This window comes from Lycorma delicatula, chromosome 3 (assembly GCF_047948215.1).
Source record: "Lycorma delicatula isolate Av1 chromosome 3, ASM4794821v1, whole genome shotgun sequence".
NCBI classification, from domain to species: domain Eukaryota; kingdom Metazoa; phylum Arthropoda; class Insecta; order Hemiptera; family Fulgoridae; genus Lycorma; species Lycorma delicatula.
The window spans coordinates 117116066-117143973 of record NC_134457.1 but is presented as its reverse complement, the minus strand read 5'-3'; the positions used below and the strand labels follow the sequence as shown (position 1 = coordinate 117143973).

The 27908-nt window shown below is 31.1% G+C and overlaps 1 protein-coding gene across 1 annotated transcript; it reads left to right on the top strand.

Moving 5' to 3' along the window:
- Window positions 1-1637: 1637 nt before the first annotated feature.
- On the top strand, window positions 1638-27908 carry LOC142321200 (parkin coregulated gene protein). The gene is made up of 6 exons (XM_075359197.1): window positions 1638-1672; window positions 4908-5118; window positions 14618-14789; window positions 17746-17895; window positions 22497-22855; window positions 27601-27908. The coding sequence occupies exons 1-5, from the start codon at window positions 1638-1640 to the stop codon at window positions 22655-22657; spliced, it is 729 nt and encodes a 242-aa protein (XP_075215312.1). The 3' UTR covers window positions 22658-22855; window positions 27601-27908.

Here is a 27908-nt window from a genome sequence, read left to right as displayed (position 1 = left end):
TATTTTACATAAATATTTTATGAAAAGAAATATTAGTGTGTAGACAATATTTTTCTGAACATTTTGATGGTTTTACATTTAAAATAGGTTTAAGGAGTGATTAGATATAGAATTTGATAATTTTTAATAGAAATATATGTTATAATATAACGCTAGTGATATTGATAACAGGGAATTGGCTTTGGGATGCGTCTTCTTCGTTTAGTCTTATGTGTGTGTTCATGTGAGGTTGAGTTAATTGCCAGTCCAGCAGCTGCTATTGGCGCAGACAGGACTACGTATGCGCCGGCCGGATGCGCGCCAATGACTCTCCCGCTAAATAATCCTCTCTTTACTGCTAAATGTTAATAATCCCCTTCTTTTATTAATAAAATAAAATTAATAAATAATAATGATAAAAATGCTGCCTCATAAAAAAAAATTGCAGTAGTACATCAGTTGCTGCAAGTGTGAAACAAACCCTAGTTCTGACGATAGCCACAAAGTTGACTAAATATGGTTTGAAGTAGGTTTTAAAAAACATTTTGTTTGTTGTATAATTTGATTGGTTTTTTGCCCCATTACAAGAATTTAAATTTCAGTTTTAACTAGTCATATATTTCACATATGTTTTTCTCATATATTTGATTTTAAAATGAGAACTATTATAAACTACAGTTAAATTAATCATTTTTAAATGTAAAACTGTTTTATCAAAAACATATGTGTTTTTTTAAAATCAATATAACCTACTTTTCAGTATAATGAAATCTCTCAACAATAGTTGAGAGATTTTTAACTAAAACCAATAGTAAATAAGACTTTATTGCTACATTAATAATCATTCAATAATTATGTATTCTAATTTTTTTTATTTTCTATAACACAATGGAAGTGATTGATTATATAAGCGGCTAAGCAATCAGATTAGTAGAAAAAAATAGTAATTTTAAAAAAAGTTAAAATTATACAATAGAATAAGCATATTACACAATATACAGTGAATATTATATTCATTCAAAATTAATATCAACAACAACTCTATATATAGAAAACTAAGGTCTACTTAAAACAGCTTAAAACTTTTGTTTCTGCAAAGGATATCATAAAATAAAATTAATTATACTTTTCTTAAATAAACAGCATATAGTTGTTATATATCTAATTAGGTGGTACATATGTATTTCCTTTTTTAAACTTACCCAGTATTTGTTGCCTGTGATAGCAAATGAGAAACATGACTTTTATTCATATTTGTAGTTGCACTCATAGTCACAATATAGAATTTAGAAATTAATTTATAAGTTAGTACATCTTTACAGCTACATTAGATTAAGAAATTGTAATAATAAGAATAATAGTTAAACCTAACTTATATTAAATAACTTTATTAAACCATTTTTCAGGTTATAAAAACAATTCTCAGCTGGTATTAAAGGCACTGAAAAACAATTGTTACAGGTTGCTAGGCAACAGTGAAGTCAATATAAAATCATACCAGTTGGTAAGATGAAATTTCTCAACAATAGTATATTGAGATCTCTTCGTGATTTTTTTTAAACAAAACAATAGTAAATAAGTTTTAATTGCAAATACATTCAATAACCATTCAATTATAATTATATTTTCTAAAATTTTGTATTATTTTCTATAACATAATGGGAGTTGATTATGTAAGTGGCCAAGCATTCAGGTTAGTGGAAAAAATAGTAATTTAAAAAAAGAAGTAAAAATTATGCAATAGAATAAACATAATCAGTATTACATAATATACAACCAATATTTTATTTATTCAACATTAAAATTAGTATCAATAACAACCGCATATAGAGAAAACTCTAGCATATATTTAAACAATTTAAAATTTGTTTCTGCAAAAGATATCATAAAAAAATGAATCATCCTTTTCTTAAATATACAGTGATGAAAAAACACACAGAAACCAAAATAAAATTCAAACAATTCTTGAAATATTAGCTTTACAGAAAAAAAAATATTACTGTAACTTAAATTCAAATTGAAATTCTGTTTATATTATTGTTAATTATATTCAGTGCTGTTTCTTTAATGTACTTGTTTGAAGTTGTTCAAAATGATTAAATTATTTAAAAATTAAAAGTAAAATCATTTTGAAAGGCTGCAAAACTTTTAATTTGTGATTTTATCTCATTTTCTGAATTTAAATTGATAACGCTTTCAATGATACTGATATTCCTAACACCTTATCAAAGTTTTTTAATTTTTGATATCGAGCCACTTGCCATTTAATCAGTGGAAGTGTTCTTTTCATACAAATTTCTTTTAAAAATAAGCAATTTTTAATTTTTCTGTTAAATCTCTTATCATTAACTTTAACTGTTAGGCTCTGAAATATTTTAATTAATTTGTTTAAATATTATTATTCTGTTTCTAACAATTGGTGTAAATTACAGTAACATTTGAAGATAATATTTAGATATTTCCAATAAATGATTTATTTTATTTCTATGTTTATTAATTATCATTATTAGTATTATTTTATATTCGTCAGTAAAATTTACTCTTATTTATTTTAGGATTATCACTTTTACACTTTAAATGACAAGTGGCTACAGATCAATAGAAATAAAAAACTTTTATGATACCAGTAGTTAGGAATGTTAGTATCCCTGAAAGTAGAATCAATTTAAATTCAGAAAATGGTATAAAATATAGAGTTTTGTAGTCTTTAAAATGATTTGACAACATTATAGAAGTATTTTAAAGAAACAACAGTGAATATAGTGAAATTGACAGTAATATTGTTTCAATCTTTGTTCATGTTATTATACTTGTTTATTGTTATTATGATTTTTTTTGTAGAGTTCAAATTTAAAGAATTGTTTTTATCTTTGGTAAAGAAAAGTGGTTCTTTGTTGTTTGTGTTGAGTGTCAGACCAAGTACATTCCTTATGATATTTGGGGATGCTCTTTACTTTAATATACTCTCTACATAATAGTTGCATAATGATTGATTACATTCTCCTTGATTGTGAATATTATATGGCTTTGTATTGGTAGATTTAAACTAGTACATGGAATTTGAATCTTTTTTGGTTATATTACTGAGATTAATGAGCTTTTTAAATTCTTGAAATCTTAATTTTAATAATAAACAAATTTTTTAAAAATACATACAAAGAGGAAGAGGGTTTTTGTTTCTTCAGGACAAACAAACAACTACTCTATAAATCGCAACCTAATTTTTAGCTATGTTTCCTGCGATAATTGATAATGTTTTTTAGATATATTTCATCTTGAAATATATATATGTAGTAGTGCAGATTTTCCAGTTGAAGCACAAACTTTAATGAATTGAATTAATGAACTATGAGTCTTATCACTGTGTGAGGTGGGGTTGAACTGAATGATTCAAATCGAATTAATAATTTTTGTATAATAGAATTAAATTTTCATTAAGTAAAATATTAAATTTAAAAAATTTCTGTTCAACAATGATGGGCAATTAACAACAATTCCTGTGGGGACTATGTGTGAGACTAGAGTGGTAAGGTATATGAGCGTGTCATGGGAGGCTAGACCAATCACCAACTGGTAACAAACAGGGTGCCATGTGATGCTGTTTTGGGAAGTGCAATGGGGTGCTCCGATAAAATATCTCTGCAATCAGTTGTTCGACTTTGGAAATTAAAACTGAGTATTTGTTAGTAGGTTGAAGGCTAAATTTTGTATGCATCAAGTATGCTCTTGATCTAACAGATCGTAGTTATTCAGAAATTATATTTATATATATATATATATATATATAGTTTGTTTATTAGAGTCTTTTTGTTATTGTATCATGTGATAACCAACTGACTGATTACTTTCAAATTTGCAGGATACATTCGTGTTATCCCAGAGAAGGTTTTAAGCCATCAACTAAGGTCCTAGCTCCCTTGAAGGTTAAGATATTAAAAATATTCATTATTTCATTAACGAAAAACTAATTAATCCTTTTACTTCATTATTATATTTCCTCATCATAGCAAAGAAATAAGTTAATGAATTTTTTGTTGTCAAAGGTGTGTGTTACATTATTATTCTGTCTTTTGTAATTTAGAGCCCTGAGTTGCCTCTGGGATTTTCCTGGGCTGAATTGAGCCCCAAGAGTCTAGGTTTAATTTTTTGTTTTATTTGTGTTCTCATACTGTTTATTATGATTGAAACAAAATTATATCAATATTGGCATACTTCAACCTCTGCTTGTGAGGGATCATTGACATCTCAAATTATTTTCTGCTTGTTGTATGTCATACTTCAAAATTTTATTTGGTTTTTCATCACATTTAATCCAGTGCCTTATTTTCAGGAAATTTTGATTGTGTGTTGTAGTTTAATTGTAGAAAAGTTTATGGAATTTTATTGGTTATAATTTTTGGGCATAATGACCCATCAAATTTTCACCTACTCATTAAAAAAAAAAAAAACACTGGTGTCATGAATGTGCTTAACAGTCTGCGGATCATACATCTAAAAGTAGGTTGGGAGATTTGTTGTTTGGTATTGTGATTGAGTACGTTCGATTTTTTTTTATATATATTGAAATTTGCTTTTATAGTAATGAGAAAAAAAAATATGTTTCATATTCACCTTGAAAATCTGATTTATGTTATATCTTTTCTTTTTAAATTGATAGTTTACAAAATTTTCACTACCAATCACCAAAAATAAAATAATCATCATTTTTTATATCTTTTTTATCATTGCGTGATAGCTATACTTAGTCCTCAAATAATGTCTACTTTAAGGAAGTACTACATTAAACATGTAGTGGTATAACATTGTGTTGGCAGAAATTAATAAAAAATCTAGTTATCGCAATGTGTTTATTTTTATAAAAGATAATTTTTAAAACAAAATTATTAATATATATGTCATTTATAATAATGCACTGAAATAAATTTCAGAGAAAGTCTTCGCAGGATTGCTCCCAAACCTCGTGTAGTTCCAGCATTTTCAATCCAGTCAAGACAAAGAGGAGTAATTGTACAAAAACCACCTAAAGTAAAACCAAAAGTGAATGAAATAAATAGAACATCATTCCGAAAATTTTATGTAAGAGGTGATTATCCAATTGCAATGGAATTTGATAGATTCGGATATAAAATTAGCTGGAAGGTAAGAACTTTATAATACTTTATTTTAAAAATTTGAAGTCAGAATGTGAAAAAAAATGTTAAGTACAATGGCTACTTATATTATGAAGTTGAGAAGGCCACTTTAAAATATTATGTTTCATGTATGCTAGAATTGCAGCGCAATCACAATTAATCTTAGTTTTCAATAATACATTTTAGAATTGCTGAAGACTTTAAAAACAAGACTCTCAAGTTTAATTACAATACAAGAAAAAAATTATTTTCCATGGAATTCAGTACAAATAAACGAAAACATTATTATAACTATACAACTATTAAAAAAAAAAAAACTATTACTATTAAACGATAACTATTTAAAAAAATAAAAATAAAATCTTAAATCATTCATTTAGAAACCCCCATCAGAAATTATTCAATTATTTTTTTAGTAGTTTAGTAAAACAGAAAGATATTTCTTCTTATTCCTGTATTCCTGACAAAGATAGTGATCCGGACAAGGTGGAATATACCTCCATCTTGTTGTGTACTTCCATAACTGTTTATAAAATAAAAAGGAGGTAAAAAGGAATCATCAGTAATTTAATCACAGATTATTTGTTTTAAATGAGCTGCTGAAACATTTATATTGTTGTTTAAACAGTGTATTTAAGAATAAGAAATTTTGTAAAATATAAAGAGCTTTTTTAGAATTCTTGATAAGTCTATATTTTGACAGGTTACAACTGAACATGCTAAAAATTATTGTTTCTGAGAATCTTCTGTCATTTTAAAAGAAATGACAGAAGAATAATAAATTATAAATTCTTTTTTCCCTATCATCAGTAAGCATCCCAGATCGTTTTATTTCATTTATTTCTTTCACTCTTCTCTTTGATTTTGCGATTCTCTTTGGATTGAAATCCTAATAAAGAAAGAAAATCCTTTAGTACAATGTCTGCAGGAAAGTCACCTAATGAGTTTCATGCATGGGTATGCGTTTCATTTGTTCATCTTTGCCAAATAGTAATTTGGGTTAGGTTTGGATGTGCACTGCCTCATCGAGGCCCCTTCAAAGTTATTTGTTGTTCTGAAGGTGTGTGGCAAAGGAGTGGCAATGACTGTTGGTATGCTTATACATCCTTGGGTGTCTGATGTAATCTGTGGTAATTGCATGATTGTGGTAGCAGCAGCTAAGAGGTGCGAGTGACAGGAGATCTATAGGCCTCTAGCTGTCCATAGCCTGCTGTGAGCAGTTGTCATGTTTTTGGATTCGCCCACTTGAGTTAGTAGGCAAATAGTGAAATTCATTAAATTTTTTATTTCTTCAGATGGCAATGTCAGAAGGCAAATCTAAGAAGTAACCCAAGCCCAAACTGTTTAGGGCTGTTGAGGTCACTGAGGTAAGTACTGACGATTTTTCAACCTCCTCTGTTGATGAAGAAAGTCAAACAAAGACTTCCTCCTGGGTAAAGGAAGATGTTGTGGCTGATTTTCTGAAATCAAAATGTAAGCCTGGTAGCTCTATCAGAAGTGTTTCTTATTAGGGGTTTTACTGAACAGTTTGAGCAGCTGATGGCCTTTCTGGAGAATCCCAGAGGTGCCTCAGTTAGTGTAAGTTCAAAATTGTTCCCAAAATTGAAAGAATTCAAACTTTTTGTCTGCATTGGCAGAAGGATACAAGGCATTGACTTCTAAGCCAGTCCAGGTGAAAGAAGTAGTGGTTAAGGAGACTGTTCCTTTGCTGGTTACTGAGCCTCCTAAAGCCCATCGAAAACGTTACGCATATGTTATCATAGACAAGCGAGAAGCCAGTTTGTCTTGAAAGCAACCATAGGTCCTATTTGTTGAAGCGAAAGAGGGACATACAAAAACTAGTAAAGAGATGAGGTATGAATTTCAAGTTCTTTGATCAAAAGAGTCAAACCTTAGAATTCGAAACATAAGAGAAACTAAGAAGAAGCTTGTTATGGTGGCTGATAAACAAGAAGACTGTCAAAATTATATCGGACTTGCTAAAGAAAGAGGTGTCAGAGAATGATAGTTGATGATATTGACTGGCATCAATATCAATAAGGTGATGTCTCATTAAAGAGCAGAACACCCAGTTGGATGAGGCTGCATTTAAGTCCAAGTGTCTGTTTTTATTTAAAACTGGCAGGCAATATGCAGAGTGCTACCACGGGGTATTTGGTGGTGGGTCCTTTGAAGGGAGGTTGTTCATAGATTTTGCTTATTGCAGAGTCAAGGGATATGTCGATGTTAGCAATGTTTTAAGTGTTGTCGGTATGGTCAAAGGGCTAAGTTCTGTGATCTGTCCATTATCTGTGCCCACTATTGTGAGGAAGAACATAAGCAAGAGAACTGTACTAAAAAGGCTGATCCTCCATGTGTAAATCATAAAAGGTTGAGGAAAGATCATATATAAAGTATCGGGACCCTACCTAGTATCATCTTGAGGTCTGGGAGAAAATCCTTCAGTTTTGAGAGCATAGTTCTATAGTTATTGTGCTGATGTTAATGCTAAATTTTATGTGGAATAGTCATTATACGGATGACAGTGGTGAAGCAGTTGAGGTTTTGTCGTCCTAGATGACTTGGAGGTTTTTAATGTTTCTGGTGAGCTGCCAACATTAGCTGGTATGATGGAAGGTAGAAGGTAATTTTCCCGCATCAATATTGATGTCACGATTGGAAGATACATTCCCGCATGTGTTCTGTGATTGAAAGGTTGTCTATGATTTCTCTAGTAACCAGCCATTTATGTCATCAAGATCACTGGTGGCGTGAGTGGTTATAAGTATAATTTCCCAGTTCTGAGGGGCATTTTCTGCACAGGAAAGCCAACTGGTGGAGGTCTGTGCAATTCTTTCAGCCAGGCTCTGTAGCTTGGATAGGTCTGGATCTTGATCAGGGTTTCATAGTCTTAATATTGAGAACCAGGCAGGTCGGTTATTGGCAGCTTTCATCGATGCCACTGAGCGTTCCATTCCCTGCAGTTTGAGTCAGGAGAGGGTGGCCCATTGGTGGATGCGGAACTTACTGAGCTGAAGTTATCTGTTCTCTGCTTATGGTAGCGAGTAGATGGAGGTTCTCTCCGTAGCGAGTAGATTTAACTTCGTGGTATAGGGAGCTCAGATATTATCATAAGGTAAGGCAGGCCAAATCTGATTCTTGGCGTTCCTTTGTTCAGGCACTCTCAACCAGCCAAGGAGTGATCTCGAATAAAACATACTTTGTTAAATGATCTTTTGCCGCGTAAAACATGTTACTTCTTATCACAGGGATGTTTTGTCTTCAGAAGTTATTGAGGCAGAGGTGCATGAGAAAATCTGTAGCTTTGGCAGAGGTAAAGCCTCCTGGCTTTGATGGAATAACGGTGGAGCCTGTTTTAAGTGTTGTCGGTATGGTCAAAGGGCTAAGTTCTGTGATCTGCCTGTTATCTGTGCCCACTGCTGTGAGGAGTGACATAAGCGAGAGAACTGTAAGGGGATAGAAGGTGCTATTATACGAGTTTTAAGCATTGTGAAGAATAGTAGTTCTGTGAAGTTTCCTTGACATATCCAGGGCATTTAATAATTTGTGGTGAACTGCTTTATTTAAATTATACACATGTGGGTGTAAAAAAATGAAATGCAGATAATGTATAGCTGCTTTGGGAATTGAGACATTATACTTTGTGATAGTGACCACAAAGTGAAGAAGTCACTGTCTAAGGGTTGTTTCCAAGGTAGTGTAGTGGGACCTTTATTGTGGGTTGAACAGTTGATTTTTTTTTATGCGGCTGAGGTTGCCTGGCAGCTGTCGGATTGTTGCCAGGACGCGATGACGGGCTGCTGCTGGTCGAAGGATATTCGCAGAATGAGGTTGAACTCTGCGCCCCTCAGGCACGTCTGAGAAGGGACATTTGGCAGTGATGCAGCGGGTCCTTGTTTCAATGTCAGGCCATTGAATTCGATATGTCCAGGTTCAGAAGTACCTTGGAGTTTTTCTTGATGAAAATTGTTTTAAGGAGCATTTACAGTACGTTGCAAAGAAGGCCAGTAGCGCCTTCTTTGGTATTTGAAATGTGGTTAATCCGGATTGGGGTCTGAATTTTAAGACTCTTGTGTATCCTCTATAAGGATGTGTGTGAGGTAATTTTGTTGTATGCCGCACCGATTTGGGCGGATAGGCTAAAATTTAAAACTTGACATTTTGTTGAGGACCCAACTCCTTCTCTTAACGGTGTCAGGTGGTTACCGTACAATTTCTCGTGAGGCTGTCCTGGTGATTCCTGGAGTAAAGCCTACAGATTTTCTTGCACTTGAGCGTCAGTAATGCTATTTCACAAAGACGTTGGGTCAGTTAACTTCTGCTAGAATTAGAGAAATTGAAAATTATTGATTTCAATTATGGCAGACTAGGTGGGATGAGACGGCTGATGGGTGTTACACACATGGTCTTTTCCCTGATGTGAGGATTCTGCAGGGCACCTTTTGGGTGTCTCCTAACAAGTATATAACTCAGTTTCTTTCGCTTGTAAGTGCTTTTAGGGATAGGTTGGCTCATTTAAGCCTGGCTGATTCGGCTCTGTCTGTGGTGTGTGGCACATTAGATGATGCCTTTCATATTTTATATGTCTGTCTTCGGTATGATGAAAGATGATTACAGGTAGAGATATTGTTAATATTGTGTACATTTTAAATTTAAATGTTAACTGGGAAAGCTGGGCCGAATGGTCAATTGTGGAAAACATGAAATACTTGGTTCTTCAGTGAGGTGCAGAGAGTGGGTAGCATGGGAGTTTGAGTTATCCTGGTGGGTAGGGACCGCTTGGGCGTTCTCTTTTTGCTGAGATAGGTGTTATATTATTTTGTGACATTTGTTTAATTCCATTGGTAGACCTATAGCTCAAAGTTTAAATATTTCATTTTTACTGAGTTCTGTACATTTGAGTAGTTTGTTTTTGGTTTTGTATTTATTGGTAATACGTTCGTACACTGATAGAAGTGCCATTCGTGGCATTTACATCGGTGGTAATCTGTCATTCAGACGATGACCTTCGGTAAATCCCTTTAGGGCTAGATACAGTGGGGGTGGTGGCATGGTGATTGGAATCATCACATGGTGGGATCTTCCCCTTCAGGGTCAGGATGTGCTAAACGAAATTCTTGGCTGAATTTCGGTGAATCTATTTCTCAAACAGCATCGTCATCAGTTGTATGGAGAAAGGTTTGAACCATGTGGGATTGGTACAGTCACCACAGCCGATAAGACTGCAAAGCAGTGAAAACCTTGATACCGTGCCAGTTGTAGTAGCAGTCACATTTGGAAGGTTGTTTCGGGCAGTTTCACTTACATCATCGTACTGCCCTGACTTTGTGAGATATAAGATATGAAACAACTGGTGTTTAAAGATTCCTTAGGACCATCCATTTATATTTTATTCAAATATTTGAATATTTGTGTTTCAGCTATTTATGTCATTTGCTATAAAGCAGATTGTAATTTTATTATGTTAATTAGATATATAGAGGTGATATATCTTTGTTTTTATTTTGATCTTAGCATACACTACAGGATTTTACATTTTAAGATGTATTTTAATAGTTTTTAAAGATGCTTTTGTTTTTAATTGTGAATTTTTAACATTTATTTTTTTTTTAACCCTTAGAGCCTCAAGGTATATCGTACATGAGTGCTTGTGCTAAAAGTCTCACCCATACGATATATCGGTATGTAGTATTTATGTTCATATATTTCTTTACGTTACTGCTAGATCGCTCATATAGTATCTTTTCTTAAAGCTTACAATTCGTAGATATCGATAGTGTAGGTTGTTTTCATTTTACGATACGTATTTTAGAGAATAATCGATTTAAAAATTCCGATAATCTCTGATGTAAACATAAGTTTGTTCCGTGCATTCATGGTTATGTTTTGGTTATTCCGTGAGTTATAAGGGATTTTTTATAGGTATTATATTATTATTTTATGAAATTAGAGTTTCAATTATAGTGTTAGTTTTAGTTTTAGTTACCGTGATCCGTAAAATATTCAGATTTATTCGTTAGTTCGGTGTTTTTTTTTCTACAATGTCCGGGCCTAGTAGACGTCTTACCGATGCAGAAATTAATAACTTTTTGTTGATGATACTGATAGCGATTTCGAATTATCTAGTGACAGTGGGGCTGAAGAAAATGAATTAATCACAAGTGATAGTGAGGGGATTCAAAAGAAGATGAGGCATACATAAACATCATTGAACCGGAAGATAATGTCCCTCTTCCACATCAATTTTTGGAACTCCCGGCCCAAAACATATGCCTAATCCAGGTTCTACACCTATAATTTATTTTTATTTATTATTTACACTTAATTTATTTGAACTGATGGTGCAAGAAACCAATAGATCAGCCAATCAATATTTAAATGCAAATAGAGATAGGCTGTCTGAACCATACCGAAAATGGAAAAATATTACCATTTCTGAAATGAAAGGTTTTATAGCTTGCATACTGAAAGTGGGGATAATTAGAAAGATTAGAGTTAGTGAAGTACAGTATCATCACAAGCAACCCCTTGGTTTGGTAAAATGTTACAAAAAAATAACACAAAAATTTCAATAACTAAATAATATGAATTTTTAAGTGAAATTTTTTTTATTTTGTTCACAAATAAGTTTAGTTTTTAGAAACAGTGATAGATTAGATAAAAATAGCAAGGATTTTTTTCAAATAAAGAAGAAAATTCAGTATTTTTTTTTTTTAATGAAAAAAAGTTGAATTTTATTTTTTAAATAATTAATCAAGGGTGTAACACCATTTTGGATTGCAGCACCATAATCTGCATAGTTTACTGAGTAATTACAATTTTTTTCACAATTTTATCTTGTATATTGTTTGGTAGAAATGCCACAGAATCTACTTTTTCTGAAAAACGTGCTTAAGGCTTTTAACTAGTACTTACAAAATAGGCTTGAGGCCGTAAGGGTTAAATACATACATCATGTTTGGGCAATGATAACGCTGAAGCATTTTTCACCCAGAAAAAAATTGTTGCTAAAAACAACTACTTCTTTGCCAAAGACAATATCTACTCATATGTGGGATGTGCTCCTCTTTTATTCTCAGTACTTTCTTATTTATCATTTTGTTTACCCATTTCAATTTTCTCAATTCTCTACTTCAAAACAATCCAACAACCTCTCTTGCCTCTGGCTGACCATCTGTCTGATCCATATGAAAAAAAAATTCATAAAAAGCATCCTCTTTAGTTTTATGAGGAACCATGTTGCTGTCAGTAATCCTTTCATCTTTTCTCAACATTTTTCTCTCATGGATATTTTGCTTTCATACTTTGAACATTTGCTTTCATCAAACTTCCTGTATCTTTAAATTAGTTGAATTATAATTTTTCCCTTCAACAATGTGTTAAAGAACCTTATTTCTCACCACTTTCAATTTTTAATTTGTCTTCTTCTTTTCTCCTAACATCATTTTCCCATCATGAACAGGAATTCCTTCTTTGCCAGTGCTTAATCACCTACATACTTAATTTTCTTTATTCTTTTTCTTCCTGCTGTTACTCCTTTTTATTTTTTCTAATTCCTTCTTTATTAATATTTCAGCATACATGTTAGTAAGTGTTGACTTTGTCTCATCTCTCTCTGAACATTCATCTCTTCTGTCTTAATCATTCCCTGCTTTTAATTACCACTTTCTTATTCACAATCTCTTTATAATCTTGCATCCTCCAGACTAAATCAGTATCTTTCAAAACCTTACAGGATTTTATAGTCATAATAAACTATAACATGCTGTAAGGTTTTGCTGTAATCAGCAAATTCTTTTTCCTGGTCAATAAAGAGGCAAAAATGTTTATTTTACTTCAGCACAATTTCTATTAGCTTTTCAGGTAATCAGATAAACCTTGTATTCTTTTCTCATTTTCTTAAGTCAAACTAATACTCTCAAACATTCTTTTATTTTTCCTTCTATTCTCTTAAATGGTATTTTTGGCACAACTCATAAAACAAATAGTTCTATAATCTTTACAATCCTTAATTTTTTTTGTGGGTAAGAATGGAATGACCTTCAGTAAATCTTCAAGACAATAAATAAACCTGCCACAGATCTGTTGACTACACTGCTTGATCAAGATATGGCTTGTCCCAAATTCTTGCTCAGATTGTATCCTGTTGCAGGTCATTGTACTTCTTTCTCTGAGATTTTGAATTCCCTTCTGCACTTTACATCTTAATACTCTTGATGTTTAATCCCTATCACATTCCTATACCATCCTCCTACATCAATCTTGTATGATTAGCTTGGAAATTATAAAATTCTTCCACATCTTTTAATGATTCTAGTTTTCTTTTCCATCAATCTTCACATCCCCTAACTGTTCTATACATTTATTCCATATTCCTGCTTCTCCAAATTTTTACCTCGTCACAATACCTTCTCTTCCAGTTCTAACCTTCTTAGTCACAGTCAGCTATTCAGTTTTCTTTAATCTTCGTTTTCCTTTTCCGAGGAATCACTTTTTTAATTCCATCATGCCTAGCAATTGTAAAAATCAAGGACCAAACTCTTGTATAAAGTATATCAAATTTTGTTCCATTCTTTGTTTCTGCTCCTTAGCTCATGCTCTTGACAGCATTTTTTCTATTTTCAAGGGTTAATTATGTGGTTTACTCTCTAGTCATTACTGTTCCTATTTGATCCTTTTTGTTCTCCATCTGCTAATCTGCTGTATATGTGGTCTACATTTGTCTTCCTTTTCTGCATCTGATGTTGGTACATATAATCAAATGATTGAAATATCTATTCATTAATTTTTCTTGATTGTACACCAAATAAAAGATCTCACAAATTATTTTTAACTGTTTTCTTGGATCTATGGGACATTAGCTTCCAAAATCCATATAACTGCACCATAGGATCTGAAGCCATTGGGGCAAAACTGTATGTGGGTGAACAGAATCCTGAAAAATTAAAGAAAACACTTTATTACTGATTCTTTATTTGTTGCATTGTTTCTTCTTTTTCTGAAAGATGTGTATCTTTTATATCAGTACTATAAAAAAATATATTCTAAACAAAAATTAGCAATATAAAATTTAACACACGATATGTAAGAAAATACAGTTAAGCAGTTTTTTTTTTCTTTAGTATATGTAACAGTTAAAAAATTTGTAGATAACAGATTTTTATAATTGCATACTAATAATTTTATGAATGATGATGGCATAAGAAGATTGAAAATTATGAACTGCTGAAAATGTTGATTAACTTGATATTATAACCTCATTCAGAAGATTAGTGTCTACTAACTGTGAGGAATGGATTAAGTGGCCAGTTACAATTAAACTCTATCAAAATTTTGAATTTTTTTAGTAGTTTTGTCAAATCTTCCTTATTACTTAGAAAAGCAAACAATATAACCTTAAAGTTTCCAAAGCTTTTCAAAATATTTTTTTTTTAATTTTAATAATAAAAATTTAAAGATACAAGTTAATAATTTTAGTTTAAAATATATTGAAATGTTTTTTAAAGGTAGATCTAACAGATCTGGATTTCCATCATTACTTGCCAATGTTCTTTGATGGACTTTGTGAAACCGAGCACCCATACAACTTTTTTGCTAGACAAGGTATCCTTGATATGTTGAGTATTGGCAAAAATAAGATTTTACCAGTGATTCCACAGTTAATAATACCTATAAAAAGTGAGTAGCAACATTGTAATAAAGTAATTGTAAAGCAGTTGTTTGCACAAAATTAAATGAAGCACAGATCCAATTAATAGTTATTTGGTGGATGTTATAAATTTTAATACATATTTAACAACCAAAATTAAAATTAATAACTATATAATAAAAAATGAAAATAACTGTTTCAGAACAAAAATTAAACTTACAAAAGAGATCTAATAAAATCAGGGATATAAAAATTGTCAACAGACAAATGATTGTAAAAAACCTCCAGTGTAGTTTCAGTGTACAGCCATAAAAAGGCAACAAGAACACAGCATAGACCTAATCTGTAATCTATAAACATGTTGTTTTGTGTATATAATGGGAACACATGAATGAAGCCTAGTTTGATTCTATCCACTGCTATTTAATAAGTTTAGTAAATATTGAACAACAATTAAGCTATTTGTCCTATAGAAAACACCAAATCCTGTAAAAGTATAACAATTGCTGCTGTAGAGGACTCTCAGTACAGGTTAAAGTTATAGAAAAACCCAAGCTTTACTTTTGCCAATAATAAAGTAATTAAAAAAAGTCTTAAGAAAAAGAAATTGTACACAATTATCAACAAGAAATATGATGAATATGTGACAAAAGATAGTCATCATAGAGTATAAGAATATAAATATGATAAAGCATGTACATATGAGTGAATGGTAAGTTTTCAGTAGTATTTTCTCCTTAGTGTGTTGCTCTTCCTCAGTATGATTTGAATCAATAAAAATAGTATTGCTTGGTAGTACTAAAGAAGAAATGTAAATTTCTTCTTCTAGGAAAAATTATTTCTAAGTATTTTCTAGGGAGAGTAAAACAAAACCAGTATTGACAATTTTGAGCAATAAAAAAGCCAATGTAAACAGAGTTCTTTGAGTCAATTTCTTGTCATCCCATTGCTACTAACAAAATGTTTCTAACATAATTAATCAAAAGAGAAAGCATAAAAGTATAAACCAGAGAACCAGTTGCACCTGCTGAATTATAAGTATATCAGTAGAGCATCAGAGCACTACCAATTATAAGATTATTACTCCTTCCCAGTTCAATTAGCTAAAATATTTTAATAATACAGAAACTAACATTTAAATTAAATTTGGGATTTTTTTGGCATTATAACCCATGAAGAATGTTTTTATCTTATTACAAAATTTCCAAGAAATATGTCAATGGGTGCAAATTAGACCTGAAGTCGTGGAAACTTGGTGTTAGATTTGACACCATGAAAGAATTAGGCTTTAACTATATGATAAAACTGTAAGAAAAAGTACTCACTTTATTTGTAAGCTGCAAGATGAAATATCTGTCTCCCAACTACAAAAATTGTTACTCCTAGATTTTTAGATTGTTACTGCTCAAAATAGATTCAACTTTAACTTTTTTTTCAATTTGAAAAAGAAAATAAAAAACCAGAGAAACTAAAAGAATTTACTGATAAGGAAACTAATGAAATTAAGTGTAGTTAACAAATTATTAAGAAATAAAAAAAACACTTGCATTAAATCCCCTTGACAGCCCCTAGTTAACTCTTACAAAATCATTGAGGTAATTTGTAGTTTTATATCATTTTTAGCTTTTTAATTTTTAAGGGATTGGGTATTACATTTTTTCAAATTATCAGGAATAATCTGCAAAATGAATTTTTAACCTACCTATTTTTATTAATAATTACTTTATACTTAATAAAGTATTAAATTACTCACACTTCTGCTTCTCTTGACATCTGATTGTAGTACTTTTGTGCTACTGTCCATCAGGTGTTCCTCCTACAAGCTCACTTTTGATGGCCTAAAAATCAAAACCATCCTTCAAATGTTTTGCAAACACTGAAGGTACAATTTCTAATGAAGTTTCTGTAGTAAGTAGCAGTCATACTAACACCATTTGGCACTCAGTTCAGAGAATAACACACCATCTTTGTAGTAAGCTAAAATCATAATTTGCTTCGCTTCTGATTGCATGCAATAACATTTCTTTGATCTCAAAGTGTTGACTCTTCCAAACACTGGTTTATGACTTCAGTTCAAATTCAAGATCATTTATTTATTCAAAATTCATTAAAAAAATTGATTCAAGAACTGCTCACATTCCTTTCATAACATCTGCAGTTTGGATTGAATAATGTGGGACCCTTCAGTTTTTTCTGCTCATTCAATTGCTTTGTGTGCTTTCATTACTTTTGTAACAAGCCTCATATATTGCTATCTCTATTGGTCTCTTAATGACAAGTTCCCCCTCAAATTTCTTCATTTCAGGTAAAGTTTTATAAAATCTATAATTTGTCAGCTATACCTCAGGAGTTAACAATCATGAGTTTATCACTCATAATTCTCACTATTTCTCTTTTCCACAAATTTGCTTGATGCTATAATGGACAAGCAAAGACATACCATTCCCCTTAAATCCTGAGTTAAATATAACTACACACAAATAATTGTTTCTTGTCTTAATTCACATCAAGTAAGCGTAAACTTTCTTTTAGGTTGTTTAAATTTCACATTCTGGAAAATCAAACCAAAGCTCTATATGAAAGTACTCGCTTCCTTTATTCATATGAAATGGTATAATTCCTTAAAATTGATCATGGTGATATAAAAAATACTACTTTTAGTTCTCTTGATTAAATATACCACCAAAACATTTTTGAAGAAATTATTTTGTCAGCTAAATGCTTCAGCACATAAAAAAATAAGGTAGCCAGTTTCTACATGTTTGATTCATTTAAATATGATAATTGTTCTAACCAAAGAAAACATTATCTCAACCACTTGTTAACTGTCTAAATCATACTTACTTTACAATCTATATATAAAACAGTACAGAAAAAGCATTGTCAGATTGTGTATATATTTAGTAACTTTTTTTATGGGTAAAAGGAGCATTCATTCACTTGATCATTTTTTTATTAAAAAGATATATATATATTTCTTTACAGATGCTTTGAATACAAGGAATCCACAAGTTATAGCAACAACGCTTAAAATAATACAACAGTTAGTAATGTCAGCAGACATGGTCGGTGAGGCACTTTTACCTTATTATCGTCAGATACTACCACCATTAAATGTTTACAAGGATTTCAATGGTAATTGAAATTTTAATGAATGACTAGGCAAACCACAAGCTGATGTTTTCATAGCAGTTTATAATTTTTATTCATAATGAAACTAGTAAATCTATAGTTGTCGATTTATATAAATTACAATTTGTCCTGAATAAAGCACCAATATTCAAACACTCGTACTTCAGGATTTAAAATGCCACTTTGATGTGCAACTTAAACTGCAAGAATAAAATTAAAAGTATTTCCTGTTGCAAGTTAAAAATGTAATATGGTTGCTTTTAACATACGAGGGCAGTTCGGAAAGTAACCTCCATTGTAGCATAGCGCTAGTAGTAGTATACACACCAGCATACTCTCTGAATCAATGCCCTTCCAGCTGTGTAAGTGTGAGCTGCAAACTTTAACCCATTTGCTTGCTACAACCTAATATCCATCGTCAGTTGTGTACTGTGTATAACCCAAATGTAATGTGACTGTGTAGGGCAGCAATGGGTCTAATTTTTAAAAAATGGAAGAACAAACATCCTAGAATAAGAGAAGAACTTATGGTAGGACTTATGTTGAGTGATGATCTTGTCAGTGAAATTGACGAAAAAGTGTGTGAAAATAGAATATTCACCATCAATGAACTTTCCAAACAATTCCTGCAAATTTCTCATATGGTCTTGTACGGGTTCCAAAAATGCTCACAGAGATTCATCGAATCAAATGAGCTCTGTCTTCAGACTTTCTTTCACGCTACGATGCGGAAGGAGAATGTTTTTTTAAGAGAATTATGACTGGAGGTGAAACTTGGGTGGCCTATGTGAACACCGAAACAAGATGAAATTATAATCTATGGCCTGGACCTGTACAGTTCTCTATGCAAAGCCAAACTTTGCAAGCGAAAGTTATGGCTATGGGTTTTTTGGAACTTCTAGTCGATTTTATGGAATGTGGTATTATGATTCAGTAGTTTACTGTGAAACTTTGAAGAAACTTATGGTGAGCCATTCAGAACAAATGTCTTGTTATGCTGTCATCCGGTGCTGTCTTTTTTCATGAAAACACTCATCCTCACAGTGCTCAAAGAACTGAAGAACAAATGAAATTTGCTTTAATTCCAGTGGAACATTTTTGATTATCTCCCTTACTGCCCAGACTTGGCGCAGAGTAATTTTCATCTCTTCACTTGCATGAAGAAATTGCTTGTGTTGCAGCACTTCGACGAAGACAACAAATTTCAAAATTCCGTGAAAGGGGGCTAGGTACCCAGGCAGATGAATTTTATGAAGAAGGTATTTGTAAATTAGTGAAACGCTATGGCACTTGAATTTAAATGTTGAAAAAATAGTTTAAAGCTGTAGATTTAAGTTAATATAATAAAATATTTTTTCTATTAAGCGGTTTTTATTAATAGGCAAACGGAGGTTACTTTCCCAACTAACCTCATATGTAAAATTGTATTTACAGAATGTAAGTAAGTTTTTTAAGTTGATTGTACAGATTGATCAGTGGGGCTGGAGTCTGTACTGTTAATGTTACCGATTATTTTAGCATCTTAAATGGGTATTTATTTTTATTTACTCAAGTAGATCCCCTAGTATTCACTTTGAGAGAGATAGTTAGAATAGCTTATGTACATTTCATACATATTTCAAAAGATATAGTTACAATTTGAAAATGAGTACCATAGAATGAAAGTAATTTCATAATACAATTTAACAAAAGATTTTTAACTATGGTATCTATTTCAAGTAAAATTTTTAAGTATGCAGTGGTTTATGCAACAAAACAGCAAAACTATTATTTAAACATCACATTCACAATGATTTTTATACATTTATCTTAACCATTTTTATCTAATATAACAGTGGTTCATAGTGTTCTAATAAGTTTATTAAACATGATCATTATTATTTTGGTTGCTGTTTTTCAGGTCTTTATATGAAACAACCTCTTCAATAATGAGTGAGGTGAAGAGTTTTGATTAATTTTATTAATGTCTATAAAACCAGTTAAAACAAAACTTACATATTTTGTCATTTCATTAAAACATATATAAAAAATAATGTAGAAGCTGTATTTCTCCCTTTATAAATCATGAGACCTAGCTAATGGTGAGAGGGCTTGCATGGTCAGTGATACAGAATAGCTGGACCGAAAGGTGCAACCATATCGAAGAGGTATCTGTTGAGACCCAGACTAAGGAATGATTCCTGAAAGAAGGCAGCAGTTCTTTCAGTAATTTTTAAGGGACTCAGTCAGGAGGACTTAAATGACCTATCAATGTCACTCAATTTTCTGAGTTCTGCAAAGCGGAAAGCTGTGGATGTTTTTTTTTCAATTTTCATATAACAAAGATAAAAGTGCCTTCCTTGGCAAAATATGTTGAAGGTAAATTATTCCCCCATTCGGTTGTCTGGGTGGGGACTGCTAAGGAAGGTGTTACCAGTAAAATAAAAAAAAACATTCTATGAGTCAGAGCATGGAATGTTAGAAGGTTAGAAAATTTAAAGAGGGAAATGTAGATGTAGCAGGAATTAGCAAGGTTTCGTGGGAAGAGAAAAACGACTTTTGGTCAGGTGATTTTAGAATAATTAACTCTGCATCAAATAAAGGGCAGACAGGACTAAGTTTTGTAATGAACAAGAAGATAGGGAAGAGAGTAGAGTATTTCAAAACGCTTAGCTACAGAATCATTGCAATAAGGATAAAATCAAAACCTAAGCCAATGATTGTTAATGTTTTTAAATTCCTATGAGTGTGTCACGATGGTATGAGCTGTGTGTATATGAAGAGACTGATGGAAGCAATAAGCACAAAAGGGAATGAAAATTTAATAATTGTTGAAGATTGGAGGGCAAACATTGGAAAAGGCAAGAAAGGAAATATTGTGGGTGAATACAGGCTGGACAAAAGAAATAAAAGAGGGGACTAACTTATTGAGTTTTGCATGAAGTATAATTTAGTAATTGCAAACACCTAGTCTATAAATCATAATAGAAGAATATATATACAGAAAAAGCAGAGTGATACTGGGAGGTATCAGATAGATTATATCATGGTTAAGCAAAGATTTAGAAATCAACTCTTCGACTGCAAAGCATATCCTGAAGCAGACATTGATAGTGACCATAATTTAGTGATAATGAAATGTAGATTGGGATTTAGAAACATGAAGAAAAGGTGTCAGATGAATCTGTAGAATTTAGAGAAGCTTGAGGAAGAGGAGGTAAAGAAGATTTTTGAAGAGGACATTGCATGAGGTCTGAGTAAAAATGATAAGTTAGAAAATATAGAAGAATGGGAGAATGTTAAAAAGGAAATTCTTAAATCAGCAGAAGTGAATTTATGCAGAACAAAGAGAACTGGATATCAAAGGATATATTGCAGCTGATGAATGAACGTAGGAAGAATAAGAATGCCTAGTGATGAAGGTAAAAGGAATTATTGACAATTAAGAAATACTACAAACAGAAGTGCAAATTAGTGAAAGAAGAGTGGATTAAAGAAAAGTGTTCAGAAGTGGACAGAGAAATGATCATTGGTAAAATAGACGGAGCATACAGGAAATTTAAGGAGAATTTTGAGGTACATAATTTAAAATCTATTAATGTGTTAAATAAAATTGGTATACCGATTTATATGAAAGAAAAGATGGATAGGTGGTGGAATATATTAAGTTATATATAGGAAATGAATTGTGTTTAGAGGAAGTCGAAGAGGATGAAAAGGGAGATACAATAGTGAGATCTGAATTTAATAAGAGTATTAAAAAATATTTGAATGGCAGAAAGGTTCCTAGGATAGACGGAATACCTGCAGAATTACTGTGCAATGCAGGTGAGGAAGTGATAGATAGGTTATACAAACTGGTGTGTAATATTTATGAAAAAGGGAAGTTCCATTAGAGTTCAAAAAGAGTGTTATTGTTATGATACCAGAGAAAGCAGGAGCAGATAAATGTGGTGAAGAATACAGAACAATTAGCTTAACTACTTATTCATCAAAAATCTTAACTAGAATTCTGTACAGAGGAGAGTGGAAGAAGTGTTAGGAGAAGACCAATTTGGTTTCAGGAAAAGTAGGATATACAGGCTATACTGAAATGAAACGACTGGCACTAGATAGGGAATCTTGGAGAGCTGCATCAAACCAGTCAATTGACAAAAATCTGTATTTTTAACCACCCTATTGAAACAGATCATAATTCAGTATTAACAGCTTAGATATTGTATGTGTGCACAAAAAAATATCCCCTTTAACATACTGAATATACAAAAACATACAACTCTTATTCTGAATGAACAGATACAACTCAAAATTGTATTTTGCAAACACCAAGAATTTTACAAAATCCATTTACAACCATTTTACAAAATCACACCAAGAATCATATAAATCCATCTTGCCAAGAATAATGCTAGTTTGGAACTGAAGACCAGAGCTTGCAACCAGTCATTTCAAAATCGTTTTGTCCAATTTAAAAAAAGAACTCATTATTTTAAAGTTATTATTAAAAAAAATTTAGGTTTGAAATTTTCTCACCATTAATACTGATTAACTGTAAAATTTCATATTTTTATTTATTTTAAAGTAGTTTTAAATTAACTAATTTAGGGAATTTATTAAATTTGCAGTAAATTGTGGAGATTGCATAGACTACAGTCAACAGAAAAAAGAAAATATTGGTGATCTTGTTCATGAAACTCTGGAAATATTAGAGAAATATGGTGGAGTTGATGCATTTATTAATATAAAGTACATGATACCTACATATGAATCCTGTAGGTTCAATTAAAAAAAAAATCATACAGTATGAGAGATATTTTTGACAGTATTCAGAAAATAATTGATTCAGAAGCCTCATTGATAACATTATTTTTGTTTATGATTATGTAGAAACAAGGAACAATAATTATTATAGTAGTAATTATCATTATAGTGACATAGCTGAAAATAATAATACACTTTAACTGAAAGTACAATAGTTTTCAAGGTAAATAATTTATTGCATTGAAGTAATTTATCTAAAGTAAGATGTTTTTCATTTTTAATAGTGAAATTACATAAAACTATAAGCAATAGAAAATATTTTATTTATTTTATTATTATTAATTATTTAGTTACAACAGAACAGCTACTTAAGCCTTTGTATATTGTTCATTCAATATACACATTTACACATATATACTCTTACACATTTACATACAAACAATAACAAGTTAACATATCACAAGTAACAATAAACATATATAACATGAATCTACGCATAACATGATAATAATAATAATCTGATGTAACAAATTTATTTTTGGAAAAGAAAAACAAATACAACCATCAATTAAACACATTTCACTAGAACAAACAACATTATTATAATAAAAACCAGTTATTATGTTATACCACATGCGGACTAACATTAAAAATAAAACCAGAACTAAAGTTTTATATATATGTATAGTAGACTTAGTTTTACTAATAACTGTTGAAGATTGTCTGCTTAATTAAACTGGTAAGAATTGTTTAAAAACTCTAATCAGACTCAAGCCACTTAAAATTTGTCATAATGGATATCTCCCCAGTTAACTTATATCAGTTACCTCATCTTTAATAAAATTAAAAGTGTTTGTGTATGGTGTTAATCACATTACCCCTTTTAAGTACCATTTGATGAATTTGCCTGATTCACTGTGTTGCAGCTTTGCAACTTTTACCAGTGTATCCCAAGGCTTGCAGATTATCTTTTTTTATAAACTATCTTTTAGCCAGTTAAATACAAAGTGCCACATAGATGCTTGTACATTCAGTTATTTCTAGTTTAATGACATGAATATAATGTCGATGAATTAAATAGCATAGTTAATTTATGATGGTTTTAAGAGTGATACCTGACCCAGATTCAAACCCAAACCTTCTGGATGAAAGATAGAGATACTACCTCCTCATCATGGAGAATCTGCTTTATGACACATATGATGTCATTCATAGTGATCCTGCATTCATTAATATGTAATGAAAACCCAGCTTCATACCAAAAATAAATGTGATGAAAGATAAATATAATGATCTTGATCAGCAAAAAACTGGATTGTGCCAGCTGCCTTATTATATAACTAGACTTCTTGCATCTTGTAGCGAGTTGTTACCATGTGAAATGAATAAATAAAATTTGAATGACTTAATATTGTTTTAGGTACATTTTCAATAAATTCCTTAAATGTATCTTTAAAACATCATAATCTGATTTATAGTATTATGAAAGAAATATTTATTAGTAGAATTTATCTATAGTAGACTTAGTGGTACTTCTCAAGGAAAGAAGTAGCTATGATAAGCACATTTTATAACTCCCTTTTTGGCAGCTATTGAGTACTATGAATACCCTAAAACAACTTTGCCTGCCACCATACAATTGACTTGTGTGCTTGGTCGATATGTATACACATAGTCTAGGAGACATAAGTTACCATTATGGTGATATACCATTACTGTAAATATTATTTATTCTATATAGGAGGTACAGTTTGATCATTCTTTCCATCTGAATATTCTGAAATCTAATTCAATCAATAATAATTTTTCCTTATCTTTATTCCTTACATTGTGGAAAGACTGTTCTCTCACTTTCTACCAGAAACATATATTTTTTGTGTATTAAATTTAAAATCTAATTTCAGTGGAAATTGGACAGGTTACCTTTCTGTAGATGTGTAGAAAAGATTTAAACCACTGAATCATAATTAAGCAAACTAACAACCTCATATGATTTGCTAGACATCTCACTAACTTGTCCTTGTAACCGTAGGGTAGGAATTCAAAGTTATCTGGAGAAATTAAAAACTACTCCATAAAATTAGTTACGTCAAACTATTTATATTATTTCCTTATTTTTACAAGAATGTATACTAATTTTAAATCTGTACTATATTTATTTGTTTTAATATTTTTAACTATTTATATTTGTAACTTTATCTACCTATCTGATTTTTAACATTCTCCTATAGCAGCACCACATTTCAAAAGTTTCTAATTTTTTCTTCTCAGGTACTCCGATTGTCCAAGTTTCACTTCCATGTAAAACTACGCCCCAAACATACACTCTCAAAAATGTTTTCCTGATGTTTAAATTAATTTTTGTTATAAGCCAATTATATTTCGGACTGAAAGCTCATTTCTCCTGTGCTATGTCATTTTATATCACTCCTGCTTCATCCATCTTTAGTAATTCTACTTCCCAATTAACAAACTTCTTTTATAATCTTTTCTCATCCTGCTTTTATATTCAGTGGTCCATCTACTGTACTACATTTCATTACTTTTGGTTTGGTCTTGTTCATTTTCATGTAGTAGTTCTTGCGTAGGACTTCTTCCATGCCTTTTATTGTTTCTTTTAAATCTTTTTTACTGTCAGCTGTAATTACTATATCACAGCAAATTGTAGCATCTTTATATTTTCACCTTACACTGTTTCTCTGGATATAAACTGTTCTTTAACATCATTGACTGCTGGTTCTCTGTAAAGACTAAAAAGTAACTGGAATAGGGAACTGCTTCTTTCTTATGTTTGATTATTACTGTTGCAGTTTGGTTCCTGTAGATTTAGCAAATTGTTCTTCTATCTCTATACTTACACTAATTTTTTTTAAATGCTGAACATTTTATTCTAGTCTATGTTATCAAATGCTTTTTTTAAGTCTATAAATGCCATGTGTGTTGGTTTATTTTTCTTTAATCTTGTATTTTCTAATTACTTCCCCGTCTCTATAGTTTTCCTGAAACCAGATTAGTCTTCTACTCTCCTCTCAGTTCTTCTGTACAGAATTCTAGTTAAAATTTTTGATGACTGATTAGTTAAGCTAATTGTTCTGTATTCTTCATATTTATCTGCTCCTGCTTTTTTTGGTGTCATGACATAACACTCTTTTTGAACTCTGATGGAACTTCCCTTTTTCATAAATATTACACACCAGTTTGTACAATCTATCGCTTCCTCACCAGACCTCGCATTAATTCTGTAGGTATCTCATCTATTTCAAAACGCTTTCTGCCATTCAAATCCTTTAATACTCTATTAAATTCAGATCTCAGTATTGTCCCTGAGATATCCATTTTCATCCTCTTTGACTTCATCTTCCTCTATAACACCAGTTTCTAATTCATTTCCTCAGTATAATATGCCTTGCCTATCAACCTTTTTTCACTTGCCTATCAACTTTTTTTCACTTGCCTATCAACCTTTTTTTTCGTATTATAAATCAGTCTACCATCTTTATTAAACACATTGTTAGATTTTAACTTGTGTACCAAAAAACTCTCCTTAAATTTCCTGTATGCTCCATCTATTTTATCAATGATCATTTCTCTTTCCACTTCTGAACACTTTCCTTTGATCCACTCCTCTTTCATTAATCTACACTTCCTATTTGTTATAGTATTTCTTATTGTCAATAGTTCCTTTTACCTTCATTACCTTATACTTTCTAATCTCATCAATCAGCTCCAATATATCCTGTGATTTCCAAGGTTTTCTACCAGTTCTCTTTTAATCTGCCTAAATTCACTTCTGCTGACTTAAGATTTTCTTTTCTAACATTCTCCCATTCTTCTATATTTCCTACCTTATCATTTTTACTCAGACCTCTTGTGATGTCCTCCTCAAAAATCTTGTTTACCTCCTCTTCCTCAAGGTTCTTTAAATTCCACAGATTCATCTGACACCTTTTCTTCAGGTTTTCAAATACCAATCTACATTTCATGTAAATGTAAATTAATGAATATTGCAACCATACTTTGGTAGACCTTACTTTATTACTAAAGTGTGTTCGCTATCAATGTCTGCTTTAGCATGTGCTTTGCAGTCGATGATTTGCAGTTGATTTTTAAATCTTTGTTTAATTATGATATAATCTCTGATATCCTTGCAGTATCGCCCGGCTTTTTCCATGTTTATATTCTTCTTTTATGATTTTTAAACTGGATATTGGCAATTACTAAATTATACTCCGTTCAAAATTCAATGTCTGTCCCCTCTTTCATTTCTTTTCCCCAGCCTTTTTTCATCCACAATATTTCCTTCCTTGCTTTATCCAATGCCTGCATTCCATTCTCCAACTATTATTAAAGTTTCAAACTCCTTTTATGTGTTAATTGCTTTGTCAATTTCTTCATATACATGCTCTAGCTCATATCATCATGGACACTCGTAGGAATATAGACAACGATTGATAATTGTTGTCCGCTAGGTTTTGATTTTATCCTTATTACAATGATTCTATCGCTAAGCTTTTTGAAATACTCTACTCTCTTCCCTATCTTCTTGTTCATTATGAAACTTACTCCTTCCTGCCCTTTATTTGACACTGAGTTAGTTACTCTAAAATCACCTGACCAAAAGTCGTTTTTCTCTTCCCACCAAACCTTCCAATTCCTACTACAAATACATTTAGCCTATCCATTTCCCTCTTTAAATTTTCTAACCTACCAACCTTTTCTAGATTTATAAAATTCCATGCTCCAATTCATAGAATGTTAATTTTCTTATTCATCTTATTTCTTTAAAAATCAACAAGAAAAGATGGATCTTTATTAAACACTTTAGTTTTAAGAATTAGTGATATGGGAAGTAATTGGGAAATGCACCATATCACTTTAAAATTATACTAATATATAATTTAATGTATACTAATTTTAATTTAATGTATACTAAGTACGTTAAGAAATAATAATGTTGGTTTTTTACAGCATCTTCATGTTGCATTCTTATCCAAAAATAGGATAATTTTCTATTTTTTTCTTAAATAATACTTTAGTCACTGTGGAACAATTTTCAAACTTAATCAAAGTGTTGAGGAAGATAATTTTTTAACATTATCAATACACAAAGTAAATATAATTTAATCAGTAAATTCATTCTACAATTTTCACAGATATTTGTGCATTTTATAAAAATATGTGATGTATATTGGTTTTCCAAATAATTTAATATGCTTCAGACAAGGATCTTTGTACCTATGAGAATTTTCTTATTTTAACTTTTAAGTGGTGTTTAA